Consider the following 20,452-nt stretch of genomic DNA (forward strand, 5'->3'; position numbering starts at 1 on the left):
TCACATTTATCATTGCCTAAAAGAAATCACATGCATTATTTCTTTCACGATTGGAGTATTGTGTAAATATCGAAAAAAAAATATGTTTGTTAAAATCAACATTGACAATGTTAACACTATTTCATTTGATTTAAACTCTAATCTGGTTCAAATGCAATGCGTTAAAATGATCGATGGTCATTGCCTAAACTTCCGGGGTCATTATAATGAAAAAAGACTTGTAAGTCTCGGAATATACAATAACAAAATTCATTATGTTGTCCATCCGTTAGTGTAAGTACTATACCTGAGAATTTGTTTCTTGCTTTTTCAGATCTGTCACGATGTCGATCGGTCTTCTCACCTCTACCATCCAGGTCCTCAAGAGAGTAACGGACCAGGCACAACCCTACGTCATATCCTTTGGGGAGGGACTAAATACCCTGATGGATGCAGGAAGCGACACGAATTTTAAGCATCTCTCGACGAAAAAGTCAAGATGGCAACTTATGCGGCTTAGCGCTGCCGTTTGTGGAATAGAGTTATGTTACGCCGCTGAAACAGCTTTTGTCAGCCCTATATTACTAAAACTAGGGGTCCCTATATCTCTTATGACGCTCGTTTGGTGTGTAAGTCCCCTGATGGGATTCCTTCTTGTTCCTTTACTCGGATCCCTGAGTGATCGTTGTCGATTGCAATTCGGCCGACGGAGACCTTTTATTTTATTATTATCAGCGGGAATAATCATAGGACTGATACTAGTCCCAAATGGAGAGACTCTAGGCGAGTATATAGGAGACGAAGCTTCACATCATTTCAACAGAACTTTCAATTCTAGTTTATATGACGCAGGTAATGATACAAATCTAGATACAACAAAAATTGAAAACATGGAAAATTCTACAGCAAATTCTGAGTGGCACATTCCCAAAATCCCAGATAATCATGTTTCTGGCATCATTTTAACGATATTTGGCGTAGCACTACTAGATTTCAGTAGTGACGCGGCACAGTCTCCGTGTAGGGCCTATTTACTTGATATCAGTATTGCAGAAGATCACTCCGCTGGGCTTACATCATTCACGGTTTTGGCAGGTCTTGGTGGTGCTATCGGGTATTTAATGGGCGGAATAGATTGGAATAAAACGAACTTCGGGAAATCGTTTGGAGGTCACACAAGGGTAGTATTCACAGTGGTACTTATTGCGTATATATTCTGTGTATTAATAACTGTTACCAGTTTTAAGGAGGTGCCCCTGGACGAGCTGCGAGGCGGCATGGCAGAACAAATACAGAGAAAAAAGAAGAAGAAAGGAAAATCAAAATACAAGAAATTTGTAAATGACGAAACATCTTCCTCTGAATCGGAAGACGAAAATCGAAGTAACAGCAAGAATCTGAATCAAACACAATCTGCAAGTTACGGCACTTTGGATGAAAGTAAAACAGGAAGCAGCTCTGTAAAGACGCGCAGTTTAAATGGCCAATCATGTTCTGGAATAGGATCTACAAACAATCGAGAATCTAATGAAATAGGTAAAACTGGGCGTAAAACTGGGAAGTGCAAAAGCCCCCTTGACGAAAAAGATATCTGCAAAAGCCGAAAATCTTCGAATGAAGACGAAGCAAGAGAGATATTGAAACAATCAATTGATAAAAAATCTTCTCGAAAATATTCTCTGGATGATGAATTCATTACACAAAACGTTGGCGCTCGAAGAACATCCGATGGCAGTGGTCTACAACAAGACAAAACCGCAAAATCAACAGGAAATCCCGAAACCTCAACTGAAAATATTATAACATACTCGACAGAAGTGACGTTAAAAACCTATCTGTTATCTATCATCCATATGCCCCGGTCAATTGCTATCTTATGTCTGACCAACCTGTTTTGCTGGATGTCATTGGTCTGTTACTCGTTGTACTTTACGGATTTCGTCGGTCAGGCAATATTCGAAGGGGACCCCTTGGCTCCAGTTGGAAGTGTGAAACATGAACTTTACGAAGCAGGGGTCCGATTAGGGTCATTTGGGATGTCCCTGTACTCTCTGTCCTGTGCTATATATTCTTTGTGTATTGAAAAGCTCGTCGACAGATTTAGTAAGTATATTTCTTGTATTATTAACATGTTGAATTCATTTAACTATATTCGCCAGCAACAAAACACGGAATTGATTTGCAAAAAAGAAAGGTAGCCGTACGAGTTAAGTATTTGAAACAGCGAGAGTCTTCACATTTTATAATAACGGAATAGTTGGTGCACTGAAATTTACACATATTACCCAGATGACATGATTGATCAAATAATAAATATTTGATTTATCGTCCTATCAGTCGCATAATGAATAAACATTTTGTTGATACAATTATAATATATTTCAAACAAAATAAGATAACATGCTTCGTTCTTATTTGTAAATATGCAAGGTTCAATGACACATTACTAAACTCAACATGACTTGATATTTCCCCCGATGTTTTTCGCCGGTGTCTGCTTTACTAACACTACTTAATTTACTCTTAATTTAAACCTACCAGACAGCACGATCCCCCCATTTATTTTTAGCCTCCGGAACTGGCAATTCAGAATGGCGCCTACATGTCTTGCATACAGAAAACTCTTAATGAGACAGGCGCGCCTTCATCGCCATCGCTACATTGGGTGCAAAATTGATTTGAAATGTATACTTAGCATACAAAAATAGGAAAGGCCGACTACTAATACCAATTTATAGTCCTGGGGGATTACTGTGTTAGTTTAGTATTATCATTACAGCAGACACGCGGGAGAGAAAATCTGTTTTCATTGATAAGGAAATGGGTATTTAGACGAACAAAGCGTTATTCTATCACATGTTGTCGGCAATAAACGAGCACCCCGATGAAATCTGTAAGGCAGACAGATACTTAATTAAGTTTCAAGCATCAGTTTATTTAGCAGCCATCATACTATGTTGCTATCGATCGACCTTCTTTATTACATTGCGTGTCTACATAGCAAGGGCAAATAATTCGATGATTTTGCGGGAAGAAATATTCAACAAAGATCAATGTTCTTAGATTTTCATTGTCTTTCTCTCAAGAAATAATCTTTTGTTGCTGAATGTGTATACGCTATTTGATTTAAGTATTTGTCCAGTTGTCACTCATATAACAGCATGTCATCCCATAGTAAGTTCATACATCAATATTGCACGTGACTCGTTAATATATAAGCGATACCCTCCTGACAAGGAATGCTTTACCCAATCAACTTCCCTGCCGGCAAAAGTTCCGGCCTATCACCAAGAGACTTAACACGAACATACCGCAGCCTCCCAAAACATACATACGCACTCACCAAACGCATGCATGTCGCACGCACGGGAGGCCGTCCTTAAATGACCTTAGCTGTTAATAGGACGTTAAACAAAATAAACCAAACCAATAAACTAGTTAGATTAAAACTGTTGGTATTTCATGGAGTAATTTTTAGTTAATACGTATCGCAATGGAAGTATATTCATGTTATTAATCAGAAAACATAAATATTATTGAAAGACAATTACAACAATGTTTGAATAAACTCTAAATGTATGCGGACGAAAATGGATTAGAGTTTGTATACATTTGTGTCAATTACGCAAGACAGACGATGATCCAAATATTTCCCTCGATAGTACTGCCCAAGTTAATGTCGACACAATCGCATCCTTTAGACCCACAAAATACAGTGGCTTTCAATTATTCTACACTAGTTGTTCTCAGGACGGTCATGAGGTGCAGGCCTCGAATATCGGCTTTCAAATGACGCTTCAATATTCTCTGCTGAACCCCATGCTATTTGCCACACCCTTGAATAAATTGAAATGAACAATATGTTATACATTTCTTTGTGTCTTACAGTCTTAGCAGCATATCTGGATAATATTTCAATACGAAACACATTTTGCTATATCATCTTGCATCTAATTACCATCTTATATGAACAAACAAGAGGCCCATGGGGCCTGTATCGCTCACCTTGTTGGATTTGACCAAATGTCAAAATAATGTTCATGTTCAATTTGTTCATACACATACTCTCTAAGGGACTGAAAGACCCTAGGGATTATTTTTACAACCTAATTGTGAAGAAACTAAGTCCCTTAGGGTGGGGAAAGACCCTTGGGCCTCTTAGACTCCGCCCCTCAGGCCCCTGGGTGTTCAGAGTAAAATTTATACAAACTCTAGATCTGTTCCCCTCCCCCCAAGGATGTTCCTGACCAAATATGGTTCTAATTCATTCATAACTTTATGACTTGTAGCGATTTAAAGACTTAATCTCTATTTCCCCTATTTGGCCCCGCCCCTCAGGCCCCTTGGGGTTCAGAGTAAAAATTTATACAAACTTGTTCCTGACCAAATTTGGTTCAAATTCATCCATAACTTTATGACTAGTAGCAATTTAAATGATTAACCCTATTTCCTCTATTTGTCCCCGCCCCTCAGGCCCCTGGGGCTTCAGAGTAAAAATGTATACAAACTCTGTTCCCCTTCTCCCGAGGATGTTCCTGACCAAATTTGGTTCTAATTCATTCATAACTTTATGACTAGTAGCGATTTAAATGATTAACCCTATTTCCTCTATTTGGCCCCGCCCCTCAGGCCCCTGGGGGTTCAGAGTAAAAATGTATACAAACTCTGTTCCCCTTCTCCCGAGGATGTTCCTGACCAAATTTGGTTCTAATTCATTCATAACTTTATGGCTAGTAGCGATTTAAAGGATTAACCCTATTTCCCCTATTGGGCCCCACACTTAAGGCCCCTTGGGGCCAGACCAACCGTTTATACAAAATTGGTTTCCCTTCACCCAAGGATGTTTCAGACCAAATATGGATCAAATCCCTTTATTCCTACGGAAGAAGAAGGATTTCAAAGAATTTGCTATATTTCCCCTATTGGGCCCCACCCCTAAGGCCCCTGGGAGGCCGACCCACCGTTTATACAAAATTGGTTCCCCTTCACCCAAGGAAGCTTCAGACCAAACATGGATCAAATCCCTTCATTTCTACAGAAGAAGAAGGATTTTAAAGAATTTGCTATATTTCCCCTATTGGGCCCCACCCCCAAGCCCCTGGGAGGTCAGACCCACTGTTTATACAAAATTGGTTCCCCTTCACCCAAGGATGCTTCAGACCAAACATGGATCAAATCCCTTTATTCCTGCAGAAGAAGAAGGATTTTAAAGAATATGCTATATTCCCCTATTGGGCCCCACCCCCAAGCCCCTGGGGGGCCAGGCCAACCGTTTATACAAAATTGGTTTCCCTTCACCCAAGGATGTTTCAGACCAAATATGGATCAAATCCCTTTATTCCTACGGAAGAAGAAGGATTTCAAAGAATTTGCTATATTTCCCCTATTGGGCCCCACCCCTAAGGCCCCTGGGAGGCCGACCCACCGTTTATACAAAATTGGTTCCCCTTCACCCAAGGAAGCTTCAGACCAAACATGGATCAAATCCCTTTATTCCTGCAGAAGAAGAAGGATTTTAAAGAATATGCTATATTCCCCTATTGGGCCCCACCCCCAAGCCCCTGGGGGGCCAGACCCACCGTTTATACAAAATTGGTTCCCCTTCACCCAAGGATGCTTCAGACCAAATATGAATCAAATCCCTTCATTTCTACAGAAGAAGAAGGATTTTAAAGAATTTGCTATATTTCCCCTATCGGGCCCCGCCCCTAAGGCCCGTGGGGGACCAGACCCACTGTTTATACAAAATTGGTTCCCCTTCACCCAAGGATGCTTCAGACCAAATATGAATCAAATCCCTTCATTTCTACAGAAGAAGAAGGATTTTAAAGAATTTGCTATATTTCCCCTATTGGGCCTCGCCCCTAAGGCCCCTGTGGGGGCCAGACCCACCGTTTATACAAAATTGGTTCCCCTTCACCCAAGGATGCTTCAGATCAAATATGAATCAAATCCCTTCATTTTTACAGAAGAAGAAAGATTTTAAAGAATTTGCTATATTTCCCCTATTGGGCCCCGCCCCTAAGGCCCCTGGGGGACCAGACCCACTGTTTATACAAAATTGGTTCCCCTTCACCCAAGGATGCTTCAGACCAAATATGAATCAAATCCCTTCATTTCTACAGAAGAAGGATTTTAAAGAATTTGCTATATTTCCCCTACTGGGCCCCGCCCGTAAGGCCCCTGGGGGGCCAGACCCACCGTTTATACAAAATTGGTTCCCCTTCACCCATGGATGCTTCAGACCAAATATGAATCAAATCCCTTCATTTCTACAGAAGAAGAAGGATTTTAAAGAATTTGCTATATTTCCCCTATTGGGCCCCGCCTCTAAGGCCCCTGGGGGGCCAGACCCATCGTTTATACAAAATTGGTTCCCCTTCACCCAAGGATGCTTCAGACCAAATATGAATCAAATCCCTTCATTTCTACAGAAGAAGAAGGATTTTAAAGAATTTGCTATATTTCCCCTATTGGGCCCCGCCCCTAAGGCCCCTGGGGGGCCAGACCCACCGTTTATACAAAATTGGTTCCCCTTCACCCAAGGATGCTTCAGACCAAATTTGGTCAAAATCCACAGAGTAGTTTAGGACATACCAGTGTCTTTAAAAATGGTAGTTGCTACTCCTGCTTAGCGCTCAGCATATTTGGAGTGGAACGACTGGTTCGCCTGTTGTCAGTATAATGTGACCGGGTGGGGTGTCCTGCTGGGTGTCTTCGGCAGTATGCTTCAGTGAGGTAGCACTATAAATCGGCAAAAGTTCCGGCCTATCACAAGGAGACTTAACACGAACATACCGCAGCCTCCCAAAACACACATACGCACTCACCACACGCATGCATGTCGCACGCACGGGAGGCCGTCCTTAAATGACCTTGGCTGTTAATAGGACGTTAAACAAAATAAACCAAACCAAACATTTTACCGATTTTAAGCCGTTCGTAACTTTTTTATTAAGACATTGGCAGAAAGAATGGAATCAATATGTAGACAGTAAATTACAGTCGAATAAAGCAAGTATCGGGGATTGGTCCCCTTGCGACAGAGACAATAGCCGAGCCGTGGTTGTCCTTGCTCATCTTAGGATGGGCCATACATATACAACGCATTTCTACTTATTGAAACGTGAGGAACAGCCTTGGTACATCGCATGCAATGAACAATTTACCGTTAAACACTTTTTATTGCTTTGATCTACAGCTTACAAGAACGGGTTTTAAAAAACAGCATAGCAAGTCGAAGGTTCTCTTCAGAACTGTTAGCATAAACAAAATGTTGAACTATCTAACAGCTGTTGGTCTGTATCACAATATTTGAGGAACCATTGCCACTCTTTGATTCTGAACTTAATGTGAGTGTACAATTATATATTTACATTTTAACACGTTTCGTATGTTTGATGTTTCAACTAAATATCTTTAGTTGTGCCAATTCAGTTTTATGTTTTTCGCGGTAACATAAAATGGTCGACCAGCAGCCAACTTTTTGGCAATTTGTAAGTTGAAGTTTATTATCGCTATTTCCTTAGTAGACAACCCCCTTGACTCGAGAATAATAAAATTATAAATAAAATTGAGCTTTATTATTTTTATCCATAGGATATGTCTGATTCTAAGTTTCAAACTAGGGGCAGATGATCTAGTATTAGAATTTAGCTTGGCAATTCTTAACAAAGCAACTTAGGGTATGGTGGCCAGTCTATTTCCTGAAAAGCAACAAGAATATTTCTCAAACGATGTCCCTTGGTTTGTCAATTTGATTTTGTATGCATCGCACAATTGGGTAAAGTCGGCCTTAAGTGACCTTAACTTAGTAGCTAATGATAAGACGTTAAACAAAACAATACCATTTGATTTTGAGACTGATAAGAGAAACAGAATGTTGACCAGACAGCAATATTGGACACTGACATTTGAAGTTTGGTATCACTTTCACTATTTCTATGGTACACAGGGGATCATATTGAAATTATTAATGTTAGATATTAATTCTCTGAAATTTCTTCGTGATTTTGTTTTCTCCAATTTTGTAATGATGTAGGTTAACTTGCCTTTAAACTATTAGGTAGAAAGATAAGAAAGGTACAGGTGTGTAGATCAACGACAATTCTGAATAGGCACAGTAAAATCATTCACTGGTGGGCGTTCCCTCTATGATCTCTTGTTATTTGATAACATCCATACATTTATTGTCCTGGTTGGAGGGAGACAATGATTTTTCAAGCAATGTTTTTTTTAATTCCTGAGGGAAATATGATTTGCCGCGGGTGCATGTATTGCCATATCTCCCTCGAACTAATCAAGAAATTGTTAATTTTACCAAAATACAGAACTAATAAAGACATTAGTTTGACAATGGCAAATTTATTTATTAACAATATTATCAAAAGCATTTTAAAGTGAGATTTTTTTTACAAATTATAATTAATTTAACATCGGTATTTTTAGTTTTGTGATTACTATTGATTATGATGTTTACCTTCAGCAGCGGATTCAACAAGATAAAATCGCTGCATGTTGCTGGCTGTCTACCAGTTTGTTGTTATTTGTGTTCGGAAAGTTCCTGATCAAGGATAACTCTGTGCCAAACGTGTTTGGTTCCTGATGGTATGTGACGGCTCTCAAGCAATCCCTGATTATTTCATTTAAGATATAATAATACATACTATAACTGGCTATTGAAGTGTATAAACCAGCAACTATCTACAGGGATATTATCTTTTATTGGTGTCGCGGCGTTCATACCTAGGTGTAGAAAGCATGAAAAGTACAACGTAGTAAGTCAGTGGTATCTTCTTGGACAATGATCTTTATCTAAGTTCATGGTATCTTCTCAGACATAGATGTTTATCTAAAGTCATGGTATCCTCTCGGACAAAGATGTGTATCTAATTAAAAGTATATATCTAAGTCTTTTGTGTAATTTCGGATATAAATAAATAGCTCAGTCCGTGGTATCATCACGGACATGGATGTATATCTAAGTACGTGGTACCATCACGGTCATGCTGGATGTATATATCTAAGTACGTGGTATCATCACGGTCATGATGGATGTATATATCTAAGTACGTGGTATCATCACGGACGTGGATGTATATATCTAAGTCCGTGGTATCATCACGGACATGGATATGTATCTAAGTACATAGTATCATCACGGACATTAATATATATCATCATTCATGACGTCATCTCTTTGTGACGTTACTTCACGTCATTTTGAAAGGACTGATCAACGCAATTTAAACGTTTCTACTGTTATCGAGAAATATGTGCATGAATAGCTAACGTCAAGTGAGTATTTTGTTAAAAACAGTCTGAATATTTCAGAAATACAGCAAAATAACCAATTAATCTATCTTCGCTTCAATTGGAAAAATCGGCAAGTATCAAAGAAGTGAATACAAAGATTCGCTCTGATTGGACAAAAACGAAAAACTTATATTTTTACTGCAAAATCTTATATTTTCACTGCTCATCGCTGCAGTGAAAATTTTAGTTTTATAGTTTGAGTAATTTCTATATTTCACTGACAAAATGCAATAAAGGAATTTATCACCGATTAGCAATCAAAATATAAGATTTTCATTTTTGACCAGAGTGAAACTTTGTATTCACCTCATTGAAACATGTGGAAATATCGTTATTCTGTTATACTCGTGAAATATATGTTATATTGAACGGGAAACCATTCAATATCCTCTATACATTAAGACATCTGATCTTATTATTCAGTATGTAACCAAGGTTATCTGTAAATAACGTATCCATCCAGGTTATCTGTATTTAACGTAACTATCAAGGCTATCGGTACATAACGTAACTTTCAATTTTATCTATACAAATTAAACCAAAGTTATCTGTACATACAGTAACCATCAAGGTTATCCGTACATAACATAACCATCAAGGTTATCTGTACATAACCTAACCATCAAGGTTATCTGTACATAACCTAACCATCAAGGTTATCTGTACATAACGTAACCATCAAGGTTATCTGTACAAATCAAACCAAGGTTATCTGTACATACAGTAACCATCAAGGTTATCCGTACATAACGTAACCATCAAGGTTATCTGTACATAACCTAACCATCAAGGTTATATGTACATAACGTAACCATCAAGGTTATCTGTACAAATCAAACCAAGGTTATCTGTACATACAGTAACCATCAAGGTTATCTGTACATAACCTAACCATCAAGGTTATCTGTACATAACCTAACCATCAAGGTTATCTGTACATAACGTAACCATCAAGGTTATCTGTACAAATCAAACCAAGGTTATATGTACATAATGTAACCATCAAGGTTATCTGTACATAATGTAACTATCAAGGTTATCTGTACATAACGTAACGATCAAGGTTATCTGTACATAACGTTACTATCAAGGTTATCTGTACATAACGTTACCATAAGAGTTATCTGTACATAACGTAACCATCAAGGCTATCTGTACATAACGTTACCATAAGAGTTATCTGTACTTAACGCAACCATCAAGGTTATCTGTACATAACGTAACTATCAAGGTTATCTGTACATAACGTTACTATCAAGGTTATCTGTACATAACGTTACCATAAGAGTTATCTGTACATAACGTAACTATCAAGGTTATCTGTACATAACGTAACTATCAAGGTTATCTGTACATAACGTTACCATAAGAGTTATCTGTACATAACGTAACTATCAAGGTTATCTGTACATAACGTTACTATCAAGGTTATCTGTACATAACGTTACCATAAGAGTTATCTGTACTTAACGCAACCATCAAGGTTATCTGTACATAACGTAACTATCAAGGTTATCTGTACATAACGTTACTATCAAGGTTATCTGTACATAACGTTACCATAAGAGTTATCTGTACATAACGTAACTATCAAGGTTATCTGTACATAACGTTACCATAAGAGTTATCTGTACTTAACGCAACCATCAAGGTTATCTGTACATAACGTAACTATCAAGGTTATCTGTACATAACGTTACTATCAAGGTTATCTGTACATAACGTTACCATAAGAGTTATCTGTACATAACGTAACCATCAAGGTTATCGGTACATAACCTAACCATCAAGGTTATCTGTACATAACCTAACCATCAAGGTTATCTGTACATAACCTTACCATCAAGGTTATCTGTACATAACCTAACTATCAAGGTTATCTGTACATAACCTAACCATCAAGGCTATCTGTACATAACGTTACTATCAAGGTTATCTGTACATAACGTTATTATCAAGGTTATCTGTACATAACGTTACCATAAGAGTTATCTGTACATAACGTAACTATCAAGGTTATCTGTACATAATGTAACCAATGTTATCTGTACATAACGTAACTATCAAGGTTATCTGTACATAACGTAACTATCAAGGTTATCTGTACAAATTAAACCAAGGTTATATGTACATAACATAACCATCAGGGTTATCTGTATATAACGTAACCATCAAGGTTATCTGTACATAATGTAACCAAGGTTATCTGTACATACAGTAACCATCAAGGTTATATGTACAAATTAAAGCAAGGTTATCTGTACATAACGTAACCATCAAGGTTATATGTACAAATTAAACCAAGGTTATATGTACATAACATAACCATCAGGGTTATCTGTATATAACGTAACCATCAAGGTTATCTGTACATAACGTAACTATCAAGGTTATCTGTACATAATGTAACCAATGTTATCTGTACATAACGTAACCATCAAGGTTATCTGTACATAACGTAACTATCAAGGTTATCTGTACAAATTAAACCAAGGTTATCTGTATATAACGTAACCATCAAGGTTATCTGTACATAACGGAACCATCAAGGCTATCTGTACATAACGTAACTATCAAGGTTATCTGTACATAAGTAACCATCAAGGTTATCTGTACATAACGTAACCATCAAGGTTATCTCTACATAACATAACCATCAAGGCTATCTGTACATAACGTAACCATCAAGGCTATCTGTACATAACGTAACTATCAAGGTTATCTGTACATAACGTAACCATCAAGGCTATCTGTACATAACGTAACTATCAAGGTTATCTATACAGACTGCCATCAAGTTTATCTGTACACAATGTAACCATGGCTAATTGTACACAACGTAACCAAGGTTACCTGAACAGAATTAAAATCAAGGTTACCTGTAACGAATGTAAAATCAAGGTTATCTGTACAGAATGTAAACTCAACGTTATCCGTACAGAATGTAAAATCAAGATTACCTGTAACGAATGTAAAATCAACGTTATCTGTACAGAATGTAAAATCAAGGCTATCTGTACAGAATGTAAAATCAAGGTTATCTGTACAGAATGTTAGCAAGGTTTTTCCGACAGAATGAAAACAAGGTTTTTCCGACAGAATGTAACCAAGGTTTTTTCCGACAGAGTATAACAAATGTTATCTTTACAAAATGTAATCAAGGTTATCTGTACAGAATGTAAAATCAAGGTTATATGTACATAACGTATCCGAGGTTATCTGTACATAATGTAACTATCACGGTTTTCTGTACATAACGTATCCAAGGTTATCTGTACATAATGTAATCAAGGTTATCTGTAAAGACTGCCATCAAATTTATCTGTACACAATGTTACCATGGCTAATTGTACACAACGTAACCAAGGTTACCTGTACAGAATGTAATATAAAGGTTACCTGTAACGAATGTAAAATCAAGGTTATCTGTGTACAGAATGTAAAATCAAGGTTATCTGTACAGAATGTAAAATCAAGGTTATCTGTGTACAGAATGTAAAATCAAGGTTATCTGTACAGAATGTAAAATCAAGGTTATCTGTAAAGAGTGTTATTGAGGTTATCTGTACAGAATTTAATCAAGATTTTTTGTACAGACTGTAATCGAGGTTATCTGCATAGAATGTAACTAAGTTTTTTTTGTACAGAATGTAATTAAGGTTTTTTGTACAGAATGTAATCGAGGTTATCTGTATTGAATGTAATCAAGGTTATCTGTACAGAATTTAATCAAGGTTATTTGTACAGAATGTAATCGAGGCTATCTGTATAGAATTCTTCTTTCTAACAACTTTTTTGTTCCTAATGTCTTCTTTGACACTGCCTTATTTCTTGCCTTTAGTTGTACGTTCTTCCCTTGGATTATGGCTGTGGGTTTTGGCCCCTTATATCAGATATACCAAAATGTAATTGCTACGTTGCTCATCACTCAGCATTTTAGAGAATTGGACGACTGGTTTATCCGTTGTCACTATAAAGAAACCAGGCGGGGTGTCTTCGGCGGTATGCTTCGGTGAGATTGTACTTTTATATATAATAATTAAAAAAAGTGATATTTATATGTGGTGTTCGGCTGGCAACTCTCAAAATAGATCAATATGCTATATCCCAGGTAATCAATAATACGGTACATTAGACCATTTTGAGACTTTTTCATATTATTCGCCCTTCCTTCCCCCAAACACTCGTATCATCGAATGCACCTGCCTTTCACCTAAGCGGCTGGGGTTCGATTTCATCATAAATATGGTGTCACCTGCCCGACAGCGTGGGTTTTCCCCGGGTTCTCCGGTTTCCTCCCACGGTAAGACCCCTTTCGCGCTTTCATCCGGGCAACAAGCGTGATTCATATAAGTTGTCTTGATATAGCTGGTTTTGTTGTAATTTAATAAAGTTTGTATTTTTACTAATACTCCCACTTGTGAAATTCATAGATGATATGTTAAATAGTAAAATAAACATTACAATTACAAAAATAAGACAAACGAACGCCACACTGCTCCATTAAAACACCAGTCTACCAGGAATTTAAGAATCAAGTGGCGTTTCATGTAAAAAAATTACCTTATAATTCTGACTCTATCATCTACTCCTCTCTGATACCACGTGGTATATAGAAAACCAAACTACAAATGCTTTACAAACATGTACATTTCACGTTGACATAATTGTTTTCCAAAGATTTGTGAAGTTTATTTGAATTAGATGGACGTACAGGTGAGAACAATTGGATAGAAGGTTATGCTTACTTTCTTGATAGTCGGCATGGTTGTAAATGAAGTATAACAATTGATGTAGTATGATGTAATAAATGAATAATGAACTCCTGCTTCAACCTTTTCCATGTTGCGTAGAAAATAATTGCAAAATTCCATCTTAATTTTATCAATTTAATTGATACGTATATAAAGTTTTATCTCTAAATGCAGTGACAACGGAAATTGATTTCCTCCTGATTTGCCCCTTTCTAAGAACGTATTGAAATGAAATGACATCATGAATGGTTAATGATACTGTTTGAGGCTGAACACAGGTGCAGCCATGCTATTTAATCAGCTGATAAGATAGTAATCCCAGTATAAGTGTGTGAATTATTGACGGCGCGCTACAAAGGGACCGGTGCTTTTATTCTAGATCATATCTTAAGAGAAAAAAAAACGTCTTTCCTATTTATATCAATCACGTCTTAAGATGAACGATTTCGTTCTATTTATTTTTCAATCGTATACTTAAAGATAATTGGTCTTGGTCTATTTACATTTAATATTCTGTCACGTGTAGAAATCAATGGCGCTAGGACGTATTGGGAGGATCTTTAGTAAACTTTATTTTTTTCAATAAGTGTAGAATAGAATTGTAGATATATCAATTTCAATCAATGATTGATCACTATAATGTTTATTATGTAGATAATTGTCAACGGTCTCTGGTTATTTAAGTGTTTTCAGATGTGGTTAATATTGATGCTGACATTCATAAGAATAACCCAAGATGCATGATATTGCTTAAGAATCGAATATAATGGGTTTGGTTGATGAAGCAAAAGACGTTTGCCCTTCCGGAACACAAACTAGCTAAAACTTGTCTGGAAAGACCCTAGTTGTGCTATTTTTCGGGTCCGTTAGAAATCCAAGATTGTCGCCATCTTGACAAATATGTTTTAAACTTCTCCACACTGTAGAAACGGCGGCAGTTTTGTAAAATGATTGCGTAACCATGGTATTTCTGAACAGCCGCCGGTGGGATTCAGCTTCAACTTTCCTGATATCATCCTAAGCTTTTATTGTCACAGTGTTATTTTTCGGGTCGCTTCGAAATAGAAGAGGGCCGCCATCTTGATAACGATATTTTGAACTTTTTCGTTATCAATAGTACCACTACTGGAATTTATCTCTGACTTTTCTTAAATGATCCTGAGATGATCTTAGTCAAATCACGTTTTTTTCACTTTCTCTAAAATACAATGGCTGCGTTGGCCATTTTTTTTTTTTTTTATCTCAAGTTCCACCAGTTGATTTCAACTCAAACACTCCTGTAATGGATCGGAGATTACCAAGTGTTGTTATCTTTCGGATGACTCAGTAATCCACGATGGCAGACATACAATATTGTACAAACCCAATTGTTGTATGTATACTACAATACTACTTTGGTTTGTTAAAGTTAGACGGCCGTTTAAGGTGGTGGGCCTTTTTTGGTGTAAGAATGATGGTTCCCTTGGTATTCTTTCAGATACCTCCACATAGATAATTCATTTTCTCTACTTACTGAGCTGTGTCTGTTTAATGATTGAGACCCATAGCTAAATAAATGATATCGCAGCAAAGCTTTTTATTTAATTAGTTATGATATTGTTTCTTTTTCAGAAGCCAAGAAGATCTACATTGGTGGCCAACTTGTGTACACATGCGGAATGATAATCATGGCTATAACGAGACATCGAATTGCAGCCGTTCTTCTTTCGCCGTCCGCTGGAATAATGTATGCCACTTTATTCACAATGCCATACCTGTTATTGGCTAACTACCACACCAACAGCCAGGTAACCTGACAAGTGTCAGTTTGGGTGATTCTTAGGGAAATAGTGTTTAAAGGGAAATAACTCCTGTGTACATCAATGTAACATTTGTATATTTGACGGAGTTAACCCCCTTCCATTGAAACCAGTTTTATCACATTTTTTTTTATCTTATTTTCGATGCTGGAATCATCATCGATGATTTTTTTTATCTACTGACCTTGATCAGTGTCGAGGATAGCCTTGTTTGGACCTCGGGTGAAATGTATTTTTGTTATTCTGTAGAAAATAAACAAATTAATGCAATTGATTTAATCGGGTAAAACGACAAAGAAAAAATCGTACTATGTGTTTTTTTAATATTATGATTTAAATCCCGACATTCCACACCTTTCTGAAATGAATGTAAAGTATTGTATGCCATGCGTGCTTGGTTTAGTTACCTTTCCGATATATGTTTAGTCATATATATCTTATGCGCTTTTTACGATAGTGGTTCTTTACTTTCAGCGTTCTTTATTTTCATTTTTTTTATATCCCGCTCTCCTATAAAACTCTTTATTACTACTCTTTTGTATTATTGGTGTGACATCTACGATTTTTAATATAACCTATTTCTTTCACCCATGTCGCCTAGTGCACACTCTCGAATTGACTCTATTTTGCACAAGTAATGCACATCCTCTTTTATTGACTCTCCTTTGCCAATCTGATGTTCATCTTCTCTAATTGTTTATCTTTTGCCCATGTCCAGTCTGTCCTGTCTAAATTGTGTCTCTTTTCCATGTTTTGTACGTGTTCTTTAATCTTCCCTCTTTTGCCCATGTACTATCACGATCTCTAACCCCCCCCCCCCCCCCCCCCCCCCCCCCCCTTTTCCTCATGTACTGAACGTACCCTCTAACTTTCTCTTTTTTACGATGTACTGCACTTTTGTCCTTGTACTCTACATACTCTCTAATTTTCTCTCTTTTGCTCATGTAATGTCGGTACTCTCTGATTTTCTCTCTTTCGTCCATGTACTGTACTCAATCTCTAAGTTTCTCCCTTTTTCCATGTTATATACTTGCTTTCTAATTTTCTCTCTTTTGCCCAGATACAATACATGCTCGCTATGCGCTGTATATTGTACTACTCTGTGTTTTCATTTCTATATCATATATATGCTAAAACTGTTATTAACAAAGCTATGGTCTTCATCATAGGATGAGCCAATACTATTTTTCATGCTTCAAAGAAATCTAACGTGTTCAAAGCTCATAGATATGCCTAGAGCTCCTGTTGCAGCCAGCTTAGTTGGCATACATGAAATTAATTAATTCATTTAGATTGACTGGAAACTCTTCCGGGACAACTAGTGTCAAAGTTGACTTGTTGGTCTTGTACCTTGATATTGGTATCTGTGTAAATCTTTATTTTTATGTCGACATTGGATACCAATGAGAGCATGGTTTAAAATCTATTCCTACTATCCTCATTGACATAACATGGTTACAGTACAAAACCATATGTGGTTTTTTTACCTCTGTGCTCGTTTACTTAACCAATAATCCACGCGTAGACTCGGTCTGCATGGTTGTGTTGATATTCTGGGAATGCAGTTTGTACCATTTTTCTCAAAAATGTGGTTTTTGATCATGATGATGATGATGATGATGATGATGATGATGTAGTACAAATCATTATGTGAAAGCATGATATAATGAGACAGGTACATCATCAACTACCTCAGTATCTAGCGTAAATCGACGACGTTAACAAAGCCTTGATATGTATTCAATACCGATGAACTGATGGAGCAGTGATGATACAAATACGTTTAATATGACAGTATAACAGAAAACATACGAGCAAGAGTAGGTATACGTCTCATCCAAACCGGAGTAGGCCTCTACATTAAGTTAAAATCCAATTTTCGAAGCGATGAACAGGGTTACGGCAATCAAACCACAATATATTCGAATGATCTTTAAACCGTTAACGGAAGTTTCCACAGAACGAATTTTGATTTTTCTCGATTGCTAAATTCATATTTCCAGCATGAATACTTAAAATACCAACACTGGCAAAAACTGGCTATGGGGTCAATCATCGTGTACTGGGTTTTGACAATTGGAGTTCTTCGGAAAAAAAGTACGTTATTTTCAACTTTTATTAAAAATCGTTTGATTTTTTTCTTCAGTTCTCGACAAATAGTATGGACAAGACGGTCCGTGGTCTGGGAACGGACGTGGCCGTGGTCAGTAGTATGGTATTCCTGGCACAGTTCATCCTCTCCGCTTTTGTCGGTACGATCATCGACGCCGTGGGTAGCAGTGTAGCTATCGTTGTTGCGGCGGCCATCTTCAGTTTTCTTGGCGCTTGCTGTGCAACGCAAGTAATGTACCTGGATCTTTAGTGATGGACATTGACTTTGGTAATTGACGGTCATCTTTGTTCGCGTATGTGTTGCAAACTAATGAAATTAAACACTATTTTGCTGTTTATCAATTTGAGTAATCTTTTTTTTTAAGTACAAATGCGATTTTACCAAAATTGTATTTGACATGATGACGAGAACAGTCAGAACACGTTTGTTAATAACCATACTGATTCAGTAATATCATCAATGACTGACGATCACTCAACACGTTTGTGTATGAGGCACGGTAATGATGACGTGAATCCGGCACACTTATGTATAGATAACATCAATGATGGCTGGGATGGTCAGTAAGCAAAGTGGTAGTTGTACAAACTTATTGTCCATAGTAATGTTGGCGTAGGTACAACGCCTGTATTGATCAATAACAGCACATTTAATCATCAGAACATGTTAATATGAATGAAGGTAAAGCCTTAGAAGACTGCAGCTAATCAGCTGACTCGCCGTAAATCAGAAGGGAAAAAAAGTAATACTTATGCATAAAACACATACATGTAAAATTCTTGTAACATAAACTATACATTACATAATAATGTGTACCTAAGAACGTAAATGGTTAGGCGGGGTCAATATCGTGTACTTGTTTATGTATTTATGCGTTTCAATTTTCAAAAGTACTTGGTAAATTTTGATAGATTTCGACACAGAACTCATTAGGACATTGGTATCACATTTATGGGGCTGCATTTGGTGAATGGCAATGGTCAAAGCTGTTAGTGGGGGGAGGTACTTAAGGGTTAAATAAATCAAATCAAAGCTAAGGTACTAGTATTTTACTGGTACTGTTAGTACAGCAAATATGGAAGAGGAAGGAAACAAGAAACGTATACGTGTGTTAGATTTAAATTTGAAAACAAGAGAATATTAAGAAAAACAATTGTGTCCCCTCAACTTCCTACGCCACTGTGTTATATTAGTGAACAAGACAATCTAGGTGTGGCTGTCTGTCACTTAGTCAGTAGGTACACTACAGCAATAAAATATGTCATCAGATTCTTATTAATTGGCAAATAGATTACAATGGCTTATCGTACATTTTTTTTATCTCTAGATTTTAGTAAAGATTACAATGGCTTAGTTTTGTGTCTCCTTTATTTATTCTGAAGTTGTTATCTTTTTATATATTATTCGAGAGACGAGTCATTGTATAAAAATCATCAATATATACATATATATAGATATACAGATCGATAAATAATTAGAACAATAGTATTTCGAAAACGAATAATAAACAAAACCGTCTCAAAAACACATTTTACTACGAGATGCATCACGTTTCTAACACATGACACCATACTAACATTTAGTGTTTCCCGATCTTGACTCTACACCGGATACACATCAGGAAGTATGTATAGTTTGAACTTATTGTTATCATTATTCACACGTGCTTTATACATGTTTTCCTTAACTTCCGACCAGTTAGTGTTTTCTTACTATCCCTAGTTTATCGCGTCACACATATGATGTACTACGGAAACTGCATCTGCGCAATTCTGTCATACCGTGATAAGGCCAGTCCTTCCCAACATAGTGTTAAATCGTTGTCTTTATGGCGGCCATTCGCATCAAACACAAAGATATTGTTTTTAATATATGATAGGAAATATTTCTGATATCAAATAAAGGACGGACCACTAACAGGATTGCATGGATCACTTCGTGTCCTATTAACTGGGTACAGAATATGAATTATTCTGTTCAGTCTAGTCGTCACCATACTAGGCTAAAATGTCCAGTGTGGATATTTCACAAGAGAATCAAATAATACAACAAAAGAATGGTTAATTCTAGGTATATACTCTGTCGTGTTGTATTAAAATATAGAAAATGAAGCTGATTTGATAGTCTTTACTAACCACACAAGATATGTTCACCGCTCATTACAAATTTGGAGTAAGATACAATAGAGCTAACCAAGAATTACACCATACAGCTACTACGGCATTAGTACTCATAATGATCATCAGTGGTGTTAAATGAACCTAAAGCGGTAATGTAAAACTTAAGAGGTGAATTAGTCCTTAATCGAATAAATGTCATAATTTGCTATATATTGTATTTCAAAAGGATGTAAAGTACATATGTTTACTGTGAACCGCGTCTTTTATTTATTAAAACGTAACAACAAGGTTACGATGCATCTATCTTTATATGTGAAGCGCCGGTCACCTTCAACCTAAACAGAATCGTACAAAAGAGAGAAATGAGGCTGG

The 20,452-nt window shown here is 36.9% G+C and overlaps 1 protein-coding gene across 1 annotated transcript in view; it reads left to right on the plus strand.

Annotated features, from left to right (window-relative positions):
• Nucleotides 1–18,297, plus strand: part of LOC117319856 (proton-associated sugar transporter A-like) — a 41,375-nt gene extending 23,078 nt beyond the window's left edge. Inside the window, exons 2-4 of the mRNA XM_033874575.1 lie at nucleotides 314–2,082; nucleotides 15,660–15,835; nucleotides 17,994–18,297. Coding sequence (XP_033730466.1) covers nucleotides 324–2,082; nucleotides 15,660–15,835; nucleotides 17,994–18,209 — 2,151 coding nt within the window. The 5' untranslated portion in view covers nucleotides 314–323 and the 3' untranslated portion in view covers nucleotides 18,210–18,297. The remainder of the gene's footprint in view (nucleotides 1–313; nucleotides 2,083–15,659; nucleotides 15,836–17,993) is intronic.
• Nucleotides 18,298–20,452: the final 2,155 nt, after the last annotated feature.

The sequence above is a fragment of the Pecten maximus genome, chromosome 2, assembly GCF_902652985.1.
Source record: "Pecten maximus chromosome 2, xPecMax1.1, whole genome shotgun sequence".
Lineage (NCBI taxonomy): Eukaryota > Metazoa > Mollusca > Bivalvia > Pectinida > Pectinidae > Pecten > Pecten maximus.